The sequence below is a fragment of the Schistocerca gregaria genome, chromosome 2 (genome assembly GCF_023897955.1).
Source record: "Schistocerca gregaria isolate iqSchGreg1 chromosome 2, iqSchGreg1.2, whole genome shotgun sequence".
Classification (NCBI taxonomy): domain Eukaryota; kingdom Metazoa; phylum Arthropoda; class Insecta; order Orthoptera; family Acrididae; genus Schistocerca; species Schistocerca gregaria.
Window position 1 is genome coordinate 610594826 of NC_064921.1, and position 17341 is coordinate 610612166.

Sequence of the window (17341 nt, forward strand, 5' to 3'; positions counted from 1 at the left end):
CCTTCTGCAGTCTTCCACTTAAATATGAATTAAACCGTATGTGCAGTGTCCCACTCACCACAATACTCATTCATACCTCAATTCTTAAGCTTATCTAGAAGAATTTCATGATTCACACAGTCAAAAGCCTTTGAGAGATCACAAAATATCCCAGTGGGCGATATTCTGTTATTTAATGCATTTAATATTTTATCAGTGAAAGCATATATAGCATTTTCTGTTGAGTACTCCATTTTTACAAAAATGAGAAGCTGTTCTTGAGTACATCACTGTTTCAAGAGTTTAGGATAAAGCTGTCAGAAATGAGATTGGGTGGTAGTTGTTAGCATCAGCTATTTTAAGCAATGGTTTATTTCAGCTTATCTGGAAAAATGTCCTATTTCACACGTGACAGAATCCTAATTATCTGTTGGTAACAAGCTTTTAATACTCTGTTGGATATACCATCAATTCCGCGTAAGTTTTAATTTTTAAGTGAATTTATTATTTTCGTCATTTCAGTAGGAGTGGTGGGTTAAATTTCAATTTTATCAAATTGCGTAGGTATTGCCTCTTCCATATACTGCCTTGCATTTTCTGATGAATAGCTGGATCCTATTTTCTCTTCAAAAGTTAAAAATGATTATTAAAAAGTCTTCTACTTCACATTTTTTGTTAACGAACTTTGATATAAATAGTCTTCCTGCGCTCTCGGTTGCTCTGTTTCCCTTTTAAAATCCAAATTGTTTTAATTTTATTATCAGAGATGATAATATCAGATATAATGGGCATACATCTGGACTTTTTAATAACTTTTCTTAATGCAGCTCAGTAGTTTTTATAGTGCTTCAATGTTTCAGGATCATTAATCCCTCTAGCTATAAGATACACTTGCCTTTTCTGTTTAACAAAACATTTTAACCTTTGGTAAGCCTTTGTTTTTTAGAGGGTTTCGTGCAATTACGTTTCACTGTTTTCTTAGGGAAACAGTATTCAAATATACTCACAAAGGTATCATGAAATTGGTTAAATTGTAAATTAGAATCAGGTTCTCTGTACACCTGATCCCGGTCAAACTGTTGGAAGCTTTCTCTAAAGTCGGCCGGTGTGGCCAAGCGGTTCTAGGCATTACGGTCGCAGGTTCGAATCCTGCCTCGGGCATGGATGTGTGTGATGTCCTTAGGTTAGTTAGGTTTAACTAGTTTTAAGTTCTAGGGGACTGATGACCTCAGATGTTACGTCCCATAGTGCTCAGAGCCATTTGAACCATTTGAAGCCTTTTCCTAAAATTTTAAATTGTTAAATCGTTAATTGAATGCACTACTTTGAAGGACTGTTTTGCATTACTGTATGGAGCTATGTCATATACTGTAACTAACTGCAACATGATCAGACAGACCATTCTGAACAGGAAAGGTTTTTATTTGATTAAATGTATCTTGGTCTATAGAAACATTATCTACCAGTGCACCGTTCTGGTGAGAGCACCACACCCAAGTAAGTGCTGTCGCAGTTACGTGTTATAATAAAAGGAAGAGCAGTGTCTTTGTTCTAAACATATCTGAAGGGCTATAAAATCTGTTTTTGAAGGAAACTATAAATTAATATAGTTACGTTTGTATATATATTCAGCTACATATTTTGCGTAATGATGTTTCTTTTTTTAAGTCCAGGAGGCTCTAAACCGATTGTTATCTCTTTTCAGAATCTATTTTTTTCTTATTTTTTCTTTTCTCTTTTTGCTAGCACAGTACTTTCCCTATCACAGGATCTGTTTTCTACATTTTACAAAATCAAAGCTTAGTCACTGATAAACTATGTTAACAATTCTCCCTGTGCATTGACATACTTGTCTTAAATACTGTGTAAGAGTAATTTTTGTTTACACGGTTTCAACCGTAAAATGTTTATATGGATGCAGAAGTATTAGCCCCAGTCCATAAGCTCTCCAGTTGCACGCCCACTGCCACAAGTGTCAGGAATGAAATGAAGAAAAAAATATATATTTTTACAACTCATGCTTTAGAACACAGAAAGATTTGTCACCCTCATAGAGCAGTTGGTCAGCTGGTATTGAGTGCGAACCATACACCCCCCCGCCCCCCCGCCCCCAACTCTCCCTGTCACTCGTTAGTACCATTAAGGACGTGATGAACCTCCCACTGAGCAGCCTGAAAGATCAGGCGGGCAAGACGAGAGGTATCGAGTGTAGGCGGCCCTGTAACAGTGCTGAAATGAGTGGCTTGACCCGTGTTTCCAGAACAATATTCTAAATTTGTGTGAGATATTCAGTTACTTGACCACCAGGGCAAGAGGTGTTGGAACTCCACAGCTCACTGTGTGCATTGAAATCCCATACGAGGAGAAAAGTACAGGGCAATTTACCAATAAGCTGCTTGAGGATTTCACCACCAGCAGCCTCATGGGTCGTCAAGTACGCAGTGCACACCGTGACATTAGCATGGGCGTTTATCATAAGAGCCACTGTTTGTAACGATGTGGTAAAGGGCACAGGCGATGAGCTGAACGTGTCAAACATCACTACCCCATCTTTCATCCTGTTACCTTCACCCTGTTACCAGTGAGGTCATCTTCCCTATTAAGCTACATCCTATAAGAACAGCTGCATCAGCATTTTTAAAAAGAAATGTGTTGAAGACACAGGCAGAAAGGTCTGCCCTGTACAAGATGTCTCAATTCCTACACGTGCATCGTGTATCCACTCAAATTTCAGTGATGTATGGAAGCCATTTTAGCTTTAAATTTACACCTATCTTTGTGGTTGTAGGCTGAAGCACTGATAGAGCAGGCAGAAGAATGGAGGGGCTGTTTGGATCTGGTAAAATAAATAAATGTCGTGTGACGAGGGCCTCCCGTAGGGTAGACCGTTCGCCTGGTGCAACTCTTTCGATTTGACGTCACTTCGGCGACTTGCGCGTCGATGGGGATGAAATGATGATGATTAGGACAACACAACACCCAGTCCCTGAGCGGAGAAAATCTCCAACCCAGCCAGGAATCGAACCCGGGCCCTGTGGATTGACAGTCTGTCGCGCTGACCACTCAGCAACCGGGGGCGGACTTTGGATCTAGTGACAAGGCACCTTAATTCATGATGTCCTCATCTGTCAGAAAAACAGTGTTACACCTGATGGGCCCCGGGACACCTTTTGACCCGAATGTCATGCAGCTGCCTCTTTTCTGGTGGGGAAAGGGCGAGTTGAGAGACGCTGTTTTTTGGGTTGCCTTCTCTATACACAATGTGAAGTTTTGCTCTTGTCTTGTGTTGTGATTGCCGGGTTACCTGCATCTTTACCCTGATTGCTTTTGCATACAGAGTTACAGGTAGAGATGGTGGTAGATGCTTCTGTTCGGCTGCAGTGACAGGCGGCAAAGACTGGAGTTTGTACATAGAACAGCATACAGAACTGAATCAAACTAGTCTTCGGACTGAAAACGATAACAGTAACACTGTGACGTATGAAGAAAACCGACAGCGCGGTCCCTTGACTTCCGGTAGCGTGTTTGTGCATGACAATGTTGGTGCACACACTGTTCCCTTAGATCAAAAGTGACGTTTTTAGCTGCCCTACAGCCCAGACGTAGCCCTAAATGATTTTCGCCTTTTCCTGCACATGAAAAAATGGCTTGGTTCCCAGAGCCCTCCGATGATGACGATGAAGTTCAAGCTCGTGGCCTGGCCGCACAGGTGCAAAATTTTATGCTGAGGATATTTTTCAGCTCATTAAAAATATAATAAATTCTTACATCTGAATACTGATTTAGAATACATCTGTATACTGATTTAGAAAAGTAATCCAAAGGTATAGTCTTTAAGATTTATCTAATAAATTTCCTTCAGTTATTTTTCCATTTTCTTGAGAGCCAACTGGAGATTAATTTCCGGATAACTCTCTGATCAACAATCATTATTACTAATTATGAGAACGGGAACTAGCGACTGACTTAAAGGCCCTGTTTTAAGAGATAGATTAAAGTAAATGCTTAGAAACGAGAAACAACAAAAATCTTTTTAATCCGCATACAACTTTCAATATAAGGGTGTGCAGCATTATTTTAAAAATTCTGTTGAAAACTTCAACAAAACATGTCTCGTATGATTTTGATACCTCCACAAGAATAGTTGGTTTCATATAAAGTAGCGCAGGAAACAAAAAACTGAAATAACATAAATGGACAGAAAACTGAATAAGGCCCTGCTTGAAATTTTAGAGTGTTACAGGCGAGAGAAAACTTTTTTCCCTGTAAATGCAACTGCAATAAGTCTACGCCCTAAGAAATTTTCTGATGCGTCAAAACACAAACTGTCTGTACAAAACTAACAAGCTCTGACGTTGTTTCGGATGCTAGCTCTTAGCATCATACTGACCAGTATTTCACAAATGCTGTTTTTTCCACAAATATAGTTAGTTTATTAGAGACTCGGTTATTTCCCAGTAACTAGAATTCAGGCAAATTAGTGTGTAAACTATTGGGTTAGTAGCGTTTTCCCAGAAGTTTAACAAACACACTGCAGAGATTTTAGTCAATAATATATTCTCTTTCACTATTTACAAGAGTCTGGAATAACTTTTAGATTCCGCGACGTAGAAATCACGTGGTTTTGAGGTGAAGAACTCGTCGGGCCATGACCAGAGCGCGTTTTCAGCCGGAAAGGAAGTTCCTTGAAGCTTGTTCAGTAGAAATCGGAAAAGGTAAAAATCTCAGAGCGCAAGATCATGTGAATACGGTGGTTGCGGAATGACTTCCCAACTACTGTATAGCGTTCGTGTTAGTCTAGCAGAACGCGGGCGCACGTCATCGTGAGGTAGCATCAGCACACGCAGTCTCCCTGGTCGTTGTTCTTGGACTGCGTATGAAAGACGTCTCATTGTTGACAATAAATTTCATCAGTTATGGCCACACATTGGGGAAGCAATTCGTAATACACCACATCGCCGCTGCTCCTCTAGATGCATGATATCTTCTGCTGAGGTGCACAGATCTATACAGGGTGGTCCATTGATAGTGACCGGGCCAAATACCTCTCGAAATAAGCGTCAAACGAAAAAACTACAAAGAACGAAACTCGTCTGGCTTGAAGGGGAAACCAGATGGCGCTATGGTTGGCCCGCTAGATGGCACTGCCGTAGGTCAAACGGATATCAACTTCGTTGTTTTTAAAATAGAAACCCCCATTTTTTATGACATATTCGTGTAGTACTTAAAGAAATATGAATGTTTTAGTTGGACCACTTTTTTCGCTTTGTGATAGATGGCGCTGTAATAGTCACAAACGTATAAGTACTTGGTATCACGTAACATTCCGCCAGTGCGGACGAGATTTGCTTCGTGATACATTACCCGTGTTAAAACGGATCGTTTACCAATTGCGGAAAAGGTCGATATCGTGTTGATTTATGGCTATTGTGATCAAAATGCCCAACGGGTATAAGCTATGTATGCTGCTCGGTATCCTGGATAACATCATCCAAGGGTCCGGACCGTTCACCGGATAGTTAGGTTATTTAAGGAAACAGGAAGTGTTCAGCCACATGTGAAACATCAACCACGACCTGCAACAAATGGTGATGCCCAAGTAGGTGTTTTAGCTGCTGTCGCGGCTACTCCACACATCAATAGCAGACAAATTGCGCGAGAATCGGGAATCTCAAAAACGACGGTGTTGAGAATGCTACTTCAACATCGATTGCACCCGTACCATATTTCTATGCACCAGGAGTTGCATGGCGACGACTTTTAACGTTATGTTCAGTTCTGCCACTGGCACAAGAGAAATTACGGGACGATGACAGATTTTTTACACGCGCTCTATTTAGGGACGAAGCGTCATTCACCAACAGCGGTAACGTAAACCGGCATAATATGCACTATTGGGCAACGGAAAATCCACGATGGCTGCGACAAGTGGAACATCAGCGACCTTGGCGGGTTACTGTATGGTGCGGCATTATGCGAGGAAGGATAGTTGGCCCCCATTTTATCGAGGGCAATCTCAATGGTGCAACGTATGCTGATTTCCTACGTAATGTTCTACCGATGTTACTACAAGATGTTTCACTGTATGACAGAATGGCGATGTACTTCCAACATGATGGATGTCCGGCACATAGCTCGCGTGCGGTTGAAGCGGTACTGAATAGCATATTTCATGACAGGTGAATTGGTTATCGAAGCACCATACCATGGCCAGCACGTTCACCGGATCTGACGTCCACGAATTTCTTTCTGTAGGGAAAGTTGAAGGATATTTGCTATCGTGATCCACCGACAACGCCTGACAATATGTGTCAGCGCATTGTCAATGCATGTGCGAACATTACGGAAGGCGAACTACTCGCTGTTGAGAGGAATGTCGTTACACGTATTGCCAAATGCATTGAGGTTGACGGACATAATTTTGAGCATTTATTGCATTAATGTGGTATTTACAGGTAATCACGATGTAACAGCATGCGTTCTCAAAAATGATAAGTTCACAAAGGCACATGTATCACATTGGAACAACCGAAATAAAATGTTCAAACGTACCTACGTTCTGTATTTTAATTTAAAGAACCTACCTGTAACCAACTCTTCGTCTAAAATTGTGAGCCATATGTTGTGACTATTACAGCGCCATGTATCACAAAGCGAAAAAAGTGGTCCAACTAAAACATTCGTACTTCTTTACGTACTGCACGAATATGTAATAAAAAATGGGGTTCCTATTTTTAAAAACGCAGTTGCTATCCGTTTGACCTATGGCAGCGCCATCTAGCGGGCCAACCATAGCGCCATCTGGTTTCCCCCTTCAAGCTAGACGAGTTTCGTGCTTTGTAGCTTTTTTTTCGTTTGACGCTTATTTCGTGAGATATTTGGCCCGGTCACGATCAATGGACCACCCTGTATACGAATAGTTGCTGCTTAGTTTGGGCATAACCATTCCTTTTTTTTCTTATGTTAGCGTAAAGTCACCTTTTCTCGTCACCAGTGACAAGACAAGTTAGGAATGGCCGGTATTGTTGACGAGCTAATTGATGACAAGCACGAAGAGATGCACATATGGCCAATCGCTGATTTTTGTGACTTCGGCTCTTGGCATGCAATACCGACACACCAATTTTTGAACCTTCCCCATTGCATGCAAATGTCGCGCGACGGTGGAATGATCATAGTTCATCACATTTGACAGCTCTTGAGTGCAATGCCATGGATCATTGTGGATTAATGCGTTTAGAGATCTTTATCAAGCCCTGAAGGTCTTCTAGAACGTACAGATTCACTAAAGTCAAAATAACACTCATTAAAACGAATAAAAGATTTTATTAACGTGCTCTGTCCAATGATATTATCCCCATACACGGCGCAAATGTTTCAGGCTGCCTCCGCTGCTGCCACCCCTCTAATGAATGCTTTTACTATACGACCACAATATTATTGCACTTGGCCTCCCGTGACTTATCGGAAACATGCGATAACGTTACAACAAAAGTGCAGTGATGAATAAGCAAAACGCATCGCACTATGAATGCTTTCAGGTTCATCGTGTCCTCGTGAAATATCACGACAAAAAAACACGGTAAGTCGACCGAAGTGCCCTCGCTTCCAGGAGCAATATAATGTGGTCGACTAATATGTACACTCGTTGCCTGAACTCCAACCAAGCAGCGAGTACACATGACAGCAGAACTCACAGCTCCTGAAGATCATAGCTGGGTTGGTTGTTGAAATGTTGTACATAAAAGGGAAAACAACAACGGAGAACACCCTGAATTATACTATTGGTTTTTGGGTGGTTTTCGTATGTGCTAGATTGTAACTGCGTCGGACCAGTTATTTTTTAAAGAACATAAAGGTAGTCCGAGAAAAAGATTTGAACTTTTAGGAAGCATGAAAGAGGTTTTCCAGATCTCTTTTGACCTCCTTTCAAACGCTCATTCTATTTCTGTACAAGAAAGGAAAACCAGCATTCACGGTATAGCAACATGAAAAAAAATCTACCAATACGGATTTCTTGAAGTCTACTACTATTTTATACATCGTAATATGTTACATTACTTGCAGCAAAGCAATGACAAAGCACTCGCATAGATAAGCTTAAACCACAGTAATAAGAGAGTCGCCCTTATATGTTAATGTACATGCGTTAACGAAAGGCTCAACCGATAGTAAAACCAGTTACATTCAGGCAATACACAGTGTTATAGGCAGTCACCTGTTGAACAAGCTGAGGAAAGCACGATCGGTTTACCATGGAAGATTTTGCATTAAGTTAGGCATCTGTTAAAACACATGCAAAATTGTTATTTGGTATTTAATTGTTAGTAGCTGGACGTTTAGTTTTTATAATTCGTGGCAGTTCTCTGTCCGGTTAAATTTTTCCTGCTACCAATATCAGTATCGTGGGGACTGGGTGGAAACTAACCTCTAAGAACTGAAAGAAATATAGGTAACAATGAACAAGCCAGCATCGCAAACACGTTCATGTCTGAGACAACTGTCCATTATCATACTTACAGCGGATTTTTTCCTCGTCGTCAACTTTGACGAATACCTTTCCCGTTACAGTATCGCCTCCGTAATACGTCGCTATAGGATTGTCGAGGTATATACGAATTTGCCGGACCATTCTCTGCCGCTGTCACAGCGTTTAGTTCGAACAATTGGAGCAGAAGCGGAAAAATGCAAGAGGGCAGAGACACCCAAAAGCTGCGAAACAGAATGACCAGAGCAATTTCTCGCTGTCCAATGTTAGTTGCGTGAGACTGCAGGGCGACTCAGATGTGACGCAGTATTCAGTGTAACGCCACGTTTTGGGGTTTCTCGACGAAACGATCTACACTGCAGTCTAAACGGCAATATTCGCACCGACTGTGAACGGTACCTATCATCATCGGCGCTTCGCGTGTTACTAAACTCGGTTCCGTCTGCCTGACGCCTGCCTGGATAAGAATGTTTCGGCGTGTCGATGAAGGTCGCTGGCGTCACGTGACTGCCTCGTCTTGCGCAGTTCGGCTTGTTTTGTTTTGCCCGATCCAGCAGCGCCACAGGCGCGGACGTAGCAGAGCCACAGGAAATCGGAGTAACGAGTAGCTACTTAGTATTTACAGGTCGGAGAGCATCCAAAAAGAGCTCCCGCCCCATCAGTATCCAAAACGTAATAATAAAGCATTAGCATTAAATAGCGTGTTACCTATGTCACTGTACCCTAATCCGAGTAATTAAACTAAACGATGTTGGAAATCAAACGACAAAGAGAATATACATTTTTATTTTGTTAACCCATATATAAAGTCTGCTTGCCGTCACCTGACTTATTTTTTTGCTTAGTTTCGTATTTTACAAGAGAGAATTATACAAACCGTCACCGATTTTACTGATTTTTCGCTCTATTATAGTACCGTACACACATACATCGACATGTACATCTACATCCATACTCTGCAAACCACTGCGAAGTGCATGGCTGAGGGTACGCCTCATTGTACCGATTATTAGGGTTCTTCCCGTTCATTTCACGTGTCGAGTGCGGGAAGAATGATAGTTTAAATGCCTCTATGCGTGTAATTAATCTTATTATGTCCTCACGATTCCTGCGTGAGCAATGCGTAGGGAGTAGTAGAATTTTCCCAGAGTCATAATTTAAAGCCGGTTCTTGAAACTTTGTAACTAGGCGTTATTGGGGTAGTTAGGTCTGTCTTCAAGAGTCTGCCAGTTCAATTTATTCATCAAACAAACCTGTGACCATTCGTGTGCTGCTCTTCTCTGTATACGTTCAATATCCCCTGTTAGTTCTATTTGGTATGGGTTTGAGCAGTTTTCCAGAATGAGACGCACGATTTGTTTGTAAGCAAGCCCCTTTGTAGACAGATTGCATTTCCCCAATATTCTAGCAATAAACTTAAGTCCGCTACCTATTTTACCCACGACTGAGCCTACGTGGTCACTCCACTTCATACCACTGCGAAATATTTCATCCAAGTATTCGTATGAGCTGACTGATTCGAAATCTGAGTAACTGATATTATAGCCATAGGATATGTTTTTTTCGTTTTGTGACATATACAATTTACGTTTCTGCTCATTTAGGGCAAGATGCCATTGTTTGCACTACTTTGAAATCTTATCAAGATCTGACTGCATACTTACGCAGCTTCTTTCAGACTGTACTCCAGTATGGGTAACTGCATCATCTGCAGAAAGTCTGAGTTACTGTTAATATTGTGCGCAAGGTCAGTAATACACTACTGGCCATTAAAATTGCTACACCACGAAGATGACGTGCTACAGACGCGAAATTTAACAGACAGGAAGAAGATGCTGTGATATGCAAATGATAGGCTTTTCAGAGCATTCACACAAGGTTGACGCCGGTGGCGACAATCCACAACGTGCTGACATGAGGAAAGTTTCCAACCGATTTCTCATACACAAACAGCAGTTGACCGGCGTTGCCTGGTGAAAAGTTGTGATGCCTCGTGTAAGGAGGAGGAATGCGTACTATCACGTTTCCGACTTTGATAAAGGTCGGATTGTAGCCTATAGCGATTGCGGTTTATCGTATCGCGACATTGTTGCTCGCGTTGGTCGAGATACAATGACTGTTAGCAGAATATGGAATCGGATACGGAACGTCGTGCTGGATCCCAACGGCCTCGTATCACTAGCAGTCGAGATGACAGGCATCTTATCCGCATGGCTGTAACGGATCGTGCAGCCATGTCTTGATCTCTGAGCCCGGGTTTGGCGACATCGCGTGAACACACATTGGAAGCGTGTATTCGTCATCGCCATACTGGCGTATCACCCCTCGTGGTGGTATGGGGTGCCATTGGTTACACGTCTCGGTCACTTCTTGTTCACATTGACGGCGCTTTGAACAGTGGACGTAACATTTCAGCAGGATAATGTACGACCTCATGTTGCAGGTCCTGTATGGGCCTTTCTGGATACAGAAAATGTACTGCTGCCCTGGCCAGCACATTCTCCAGATCTCTTACAAATTGAAAACGTCTGGTCAATGGTGGCCGATCAACTGGCTCGTCACAATACGCCAGTCACTATTGATGAACTGTGGTATCGTGTTGAAGCTGCATGGGTAGCTGTACCTGTACATGCCATCCAAGCTCTGTTTGACTCAATGCCTAGGCATATAAAGGCCGTTATTACGGCCCGAGTTGACAGTTCTGGGTACTGATTTCTCAGGATCTGTGCATCCAAACTGCGTGAAAATGTAAACACATGTCAGTTCTAGTATAATACATTTGTCCAATGAATATCCGTTTATCATCTGCATTTCTTCTTGGTGTAGCAATTTTAATGGCCAGCAGTGTATGTAACAGGAACATCAAGGGTCCCAACACACTTCCCACGGGAACAATCAAAGTGGCATGTAACAAACGCTGCGCAAATGATGTGCTTTCCAAGCGTTATCGACAATCGATGTTCAAATCCTTGCGAGCCTGTTGAGAACAATACGAGAACACCAGCAGTAGAGCAGTGGCGTAGCGTTCGTGCAAACGGCTAAGCCAAAAGACTGAAGTTGTCCGTAGTGCATTCGAGTCACATCATTTTCTTTTATTATTGGCTACCAAACAATTGCTTCGTTACAACGAACCACTACGTATCAAACCGGGGTTGATGAAGCTGTTTGTGAAGTTTCATCCACAGAATGCATCCAGCTTTAATTAGCTTTCTATGATATTTACCTTAATCAGCCACCATTATCACGATTAAATACGGTGATAACGAGTGACGTTAGGTGAGGAGCTTGGGGGCGGACGCCTTTAAAATGAGGATTTTCGGTGTGGCAGCACTCGCAGCAATCGTGACAGGCGGCGGCGATGAACGCCGCGAATCTTTCGGTCATCGCTAGTTATTTAGATGAACACATGCAGGGTATGGCATTGGACGGTATCAACTTACTTTCTGGTGCACTCATAGCGATTGCTAAAATGTCCGTGTGCGTAAGGAAAGTTACTTGAGATCCGACGTACCCTCGATTTTATTGAAGATCTTAAGGACAACATGACGTGCGAATTGCAGAAACGTGTAGTGGCGCCGGTAGGAATCCGTCGCTGTTCTCGAATAACAGTGATCATTTGATGATAAGGTGCCTATGAAGAAAAATGCTAACTGGCACAACAGCAAGACGCAAAGAAGGTAGCGAGTTGCCGCAACACAGGGGGAGAGAATGGGTCAAAGGGTGTTCTACAGCTACATCTACATTTATACTCCGCAAGCCACCCAACGGTGTGTGGCGGAGGGCACTTTTATGTGCCACTGTCATTACCTCCCCTTTCTGTTCCAGTCGCGTATGGTTCGCGGGAAGAACGACTGTCTGAAAGCCTCCGTGCGCGCTCGAACCTCTCTAATCTTACATTCGTGATCTCCTCGGGAGGTATAAGTAGGGAGAAGCAATATATTCGATACCTCATCCAGAAACGCACTATCTCGAAACCTGGCGAGCAAGCTACACCGCGATGCAGAGCGCCTCTCTTGCAGAGTCTGCCACTTGAGTTTGCTAAACATCTCCGTAACGCAATCAAGGTTACCAAATAACCCTGTGACGAAACGCGCCGCTCTTCTTTGAATCTTCTCTATCTCCTCCGTCAATCCTATCTGCGTTGTGTAAACGCAGTGCAGGGGTCACACAACAGCAGACGAGTCGGACAAAGGAACAGTTGTACAGAAAGGCGTGTCCTGTGACGAAACGCGCCGCTCTTCTTTGAATCTTCTCTATCTCCTCCGTCAATCCTATCTGCGTTGTGTAAACGCAGTGCAGAGGTCACACAACAGCAGACGAGTCGGACAAAGGAACAGTTGTACAGAAAGGCGTGTGTCGAGGGAACACCCTCGATTGAAACACAATGAGAAAGTCATGGGGGGACGGGATACAAGCTGGAGTACAGACATGTCATGAACGTATGGTATTAGCGATCGATGGCACAAGAAGACAACCATTATGAGGTACAAAATCCTCTTTGGAACGAAAGGCCCAATTCTAAGTGAGCCCTCATCAAATTATTCATCGTCGGAAAAACTCGACAAAACAATGCTTCCCCAAGGAGATATGGTGCTACAGCATGCACGGAGAATGCTTACAAAAACAATTGCTGACATATAAGCTACTCAATTCTCAAACCGAGGGCGAAGTATTTACCACAACGCGCTTTGTAGCTGGAGGACTCCTACCCTACCCACTAGGTCTGGGTCACCAAAGACGACCGATCTTGTGAGGGAATTTAACCTTCAGCAAAAGGGAGCCGAGAACTTTTGGAAGCGGTGGGGCAATTACCTACTGCTCCTTATGAATTTCCATCGAGTCGAAAGCACTGACAGATAACTTGCAGTCTAAACAGGAGGCATTTTCATTCTCAAAGAGGACGTTCTTCCTCGTCAGGCGTGGAACACATTCAGGATAGCAGCATTAATAATAGTTCGAGAGATAATTCCCCAAATTGACAATATAGTCATCCTGGAAGGCAAAATCGTTACAAGCCTGCATAGCGGGTCGTACCACTGGGTGTCGACAGGGTGGGGAGTATGTAAAGGATGTGACGTCTCCTGGCAAAACATTTACAGAATCGGTAGAATATAAAACAATTATAAAAATAAACATTTATCTGTATTATTATTATTATTATTATTATTTCATTACTGTATGAATGGTTGTAGATTATGTATAAAAGGAAATAATTTTTCATTTTGTATGTTTGTGCAATATTTATGTATCTATATTTCACAAATAACGTCTGTGGTAGGCGAATGTATGTATCAAAGCAGATAATGAAAAATAATTACAAAGATGCTTATTAAATCGCCTATAAATAGTGGAGGTTGAAACATTGCTCTCTCTGTCTTCTTGTAGCCGTAAAGTTGTGAGAGCCTGTGACGCTCGCTTGAATGCGCAGATAGCCTTCGTTTGTTCTTTCATCGAGAAAGACACCATTGGAGGTTGATATTTGTAAAAGGATGTAGAGGCTTATCTCACTAGGGGTAAGATATATACTGCCTACAGGAAAATTAAAAGAGACCTTTGGAGAAAAGAAAACCACTTGTATGAATATCAAGAGCTGAGATGGAAGGCCAATTCTAGGCAAAGAAGGGAAAGCAGAAAGGCGGAAGGAGTATATAGAGGGTCTATACAAGGGCGATGTACTTGAGGACAATATTATGGAAATGGAAGAGAATGTAGATTAAGATGAAATGGGAGATATGATACTGCGTGAAGAATTTGACAGAGCACTGAAAGACCTGAGTCGAAACAAGGCCCCTGGAGTAGACAACATTCCATTGGAACTACTGACGGCCTTGGGAGAGCCAGTCCTCACAAAACTCTACCATCTGGTGAGCAAGATGTATGACACAGGCGAAATACCCTCAGACTTAAAGAAGAATACAATAATTCCAATCTTAAAGAAAGCAGGCGTTGACAGATGTAAAAATTACCGAACTATCAGTTTAATAAGTCACAGCTGAAAAATACTAATACGAGTTCTTTACAGACGAGTCGAAAAACTGGTAGAGGCCGACCTGAGGGAAGATCAGTTTGGATTCCGTAGAAATATTGGAACACGTGAGGCAATACTGACCCTACGGCTTATCTTAGAAGAAAGATTAAGGAAAGGCCAACCTAGGTTTCTAGCATTTGTAGACTTAGAGAAAGCTTTTGACAATGTTGAGTAGAATACTCTCTTTCAAATTCTGAAGGTGGCAGGGGTAAAATACAGGGAGCGAAAGGCTATTTACAATTTGTACAGAAACCAGATGGCAGTTATAAGAGTTGAGGGACATGAAAGGGAAGCAGTGGTTGGGAATGGAGTGAGACAAGGTTGTAGCCTCTCCCCGATGTTATTCAATCTGTATATTGAGCAAGCAGTGAAGGAAACAAAAGAAAGATTCGGATTAGGTATTAAAATCCATGGAGAAGAAATAAAAACGTTGAGGTTCGCCGATGACATTGTAATTCTTTCAGAGATAGCAAAGGACTTGGAAGAGCAGTTGAACGGAATGGACAGTGTCTTGAAAGGGGGATATAAGATGAACATCAACAAAAGCAAAACGAGGATAATAGAATGTAGTCTAAATAAGTCAGGTGATGCTGAAGGAATTAGATTAGGAAATGAGACACTTAAAGTAGTAAAGGAGTTTTGCTATTTGGGGAGCAAAATAACTGATGACTGTAGACAGGATATAAAATGTAGACTGGCAATGGCGAGGAAAGCGTTTCCGAAGAAGAAAAATTTGTTAACATCGAGTATAGCTTTAAATGTCAGGAAGTTGTTTTTGAAAGTATTTTTATGGAGTGTGGCCATGTATGGAAGTGAAACGTGGACGATACATAGCTAGGACAAGAAGAGAATAGAACCTTTGCGAAATGTGGTGCTACAGAAGAATGCTGAAGATTAGATGGGTAGATCACATAACTAATGAGGAGGTATTGAATAGAATTGGGCAGAAGAGGAGTTTGTGGCACAACTTGACAAGAAGAAGGGACCGGTTGGTAGGACATGTTCTGAGGCATCCGGGGATCACAAATTTAGCATTGGAGGGCAGCGTGGAGGGTAAAAATCGTAGAGGGAGACCAAGAGATGAATACACTAAGCAGATTCAGAAGGATGTAGGTTGCAGTAAGTACTGATAGATGAAGAGGCTTGCACAGGATAGAGTGGCATGGAGAGCTGCAGCAAACCAGTCTCAGGACTGAAGACAACAACAACAATTCCAGGGTTTTTGCATTTTTTAAACTCACAATTACGTGTTGTCCATGAGTAAAAAGTGTGATTATGCCGAGATTCTCTCTCTCTCTCTCTCTCTCTCTCTCTATCTCTCTCAATCTCTCTCTCTCTCCTCCCCTCTTTTCCTTCTCGACTGTCTGGTGGGGGGCAGGAGACCAAGTACCTCCTGCTCCCTCCTCCACCCCACGAATCCGCTCTTACCCTGTTTTTCTATCTGTTTATATTCAGTGTAACACTTCTTTTCAAAAACTATTAATTCCGTTTCAACTACATTGCCGTGAATTTTTAGTTATCGTACTTATATTCTTCTTGCATAAGCAATTATCGCAAACGTTATTATACACAGCGCAATTAGACAATAAGTTCACTAGCTTTAATGTTGTAAACAAAAATGCAGAAGGTGGAACCATGTTATGAAGCATGCATCTGCCAAGGCACATTTAGTATACTCAATATAACAAATGCGCTTTAGGTATCCGTATACAGGGTGTTCGGAAATCCCCCGTTACAACCTTAGAGGACTTGTAAAGCGGAGGGAGTACACAATATTTTGAATAGGAACGGTTGTTATTTGACGTCTTTCCTACCTCTCTGACCTGGTTCTAGCCTCATTCACGTGTCTGTGAAGGATTTCAGAGGTAGATGGTTTAGTACACGTTTGTCGAATACAGCGACATGATCCTCCTGAATGGCGAAACTCACCGTACTGGAAGTCGCCTTCATCAAGATCGTTTCCCACAGCGTCCAACTCCACCGCGAACCCTTTTCGTTACAATTACGCATCAGCTTCAAGAAATGGATAGCTTTATAATCCTGCAGGTGTGACTGCGGTGCTCCAAGGAGATGTTGCACAACCGAATTGGAAGAGACCGCACTTCGTCACGCTGAAGAGAACCCGTCAGCGAGTACACGAGTAATGTCTTTGGGTGTTAGTGAGTGGAACTGTGGAACAAGTTACATACAAAGTCAAGCCTAATCAATTACTTGGAAAGGTGGTCGCGCTACAAACATGTTTTCAAGTGGTTGTAGCAATGAAACGGTACGTTTCCGGACATGGAATTCGATTCAAAATATTGCCCACTCACTCCCCTCCACAAGTCCTAGAAAGCTCGTAAAGGAAATTTTCGAACACCCTGTAAAATACATTATACTTAGAGATACAAGAACGAAAGCCACGAGCAATGCAGAAATACAATGCCGCAGCACTCAGAAGGCAAGTTATACAAAGTAAATTAACCCTAGGACCCCCAAGCCTTTTTTTCTAACTTGGATGCCAAAGAGGGGGGGGGGGGGGGGGAGGGGGCGTTCGGCGAACCCACAGGTATTAAGTAAGTTTACTGGCGCAAAATTACAACTTTCAGAATGGTTTATGTATTTTAACTAAGGCATCGGTTTATAAATATTGTTATTTGTTATAAATATTGGATTGAGTGAATAAAAAATTGACATATTACAACACAAAATACAGATGTGTTCATATACAATAGACTACTCTGAGTCCTCAACTGCAAGGCAAGAGACACACTTCACAATTTTTTCTGAATGTTTATGACACTGTCCACAATACTGTTTTGGTTTACTTAGATTGTTGCACTTCTGCTTCTTTGTTTTAGCTTCTC

General features: G+C 42.2%; 1 protein-coding gene across 1 annotated transcript in view; it reads right to left on the reverse strand.

Annotated features, from left to right (window-relative positions):
* LOC126334587 (arrestin domain-containing protein 3-like) overlaps positions 1–8976 on the reverse strand; it is a 101635-nt gene extending 92659 nt beyond the window's left edge. Inside the window, exon 1 of the mRNA XM_049996978.1 lies at positions 8500–8976. Coding sequence (XP_049852935.1) covers positions 8500–8611 — 112 coding nt within the window. The 5' untranslated portion in view covers positions 8612–8976. The remainder of the gene's footprint in view (positions 1–8499) is intronic.
* Positions 8977–17341: the final 8365 nt, after the last annotated feature.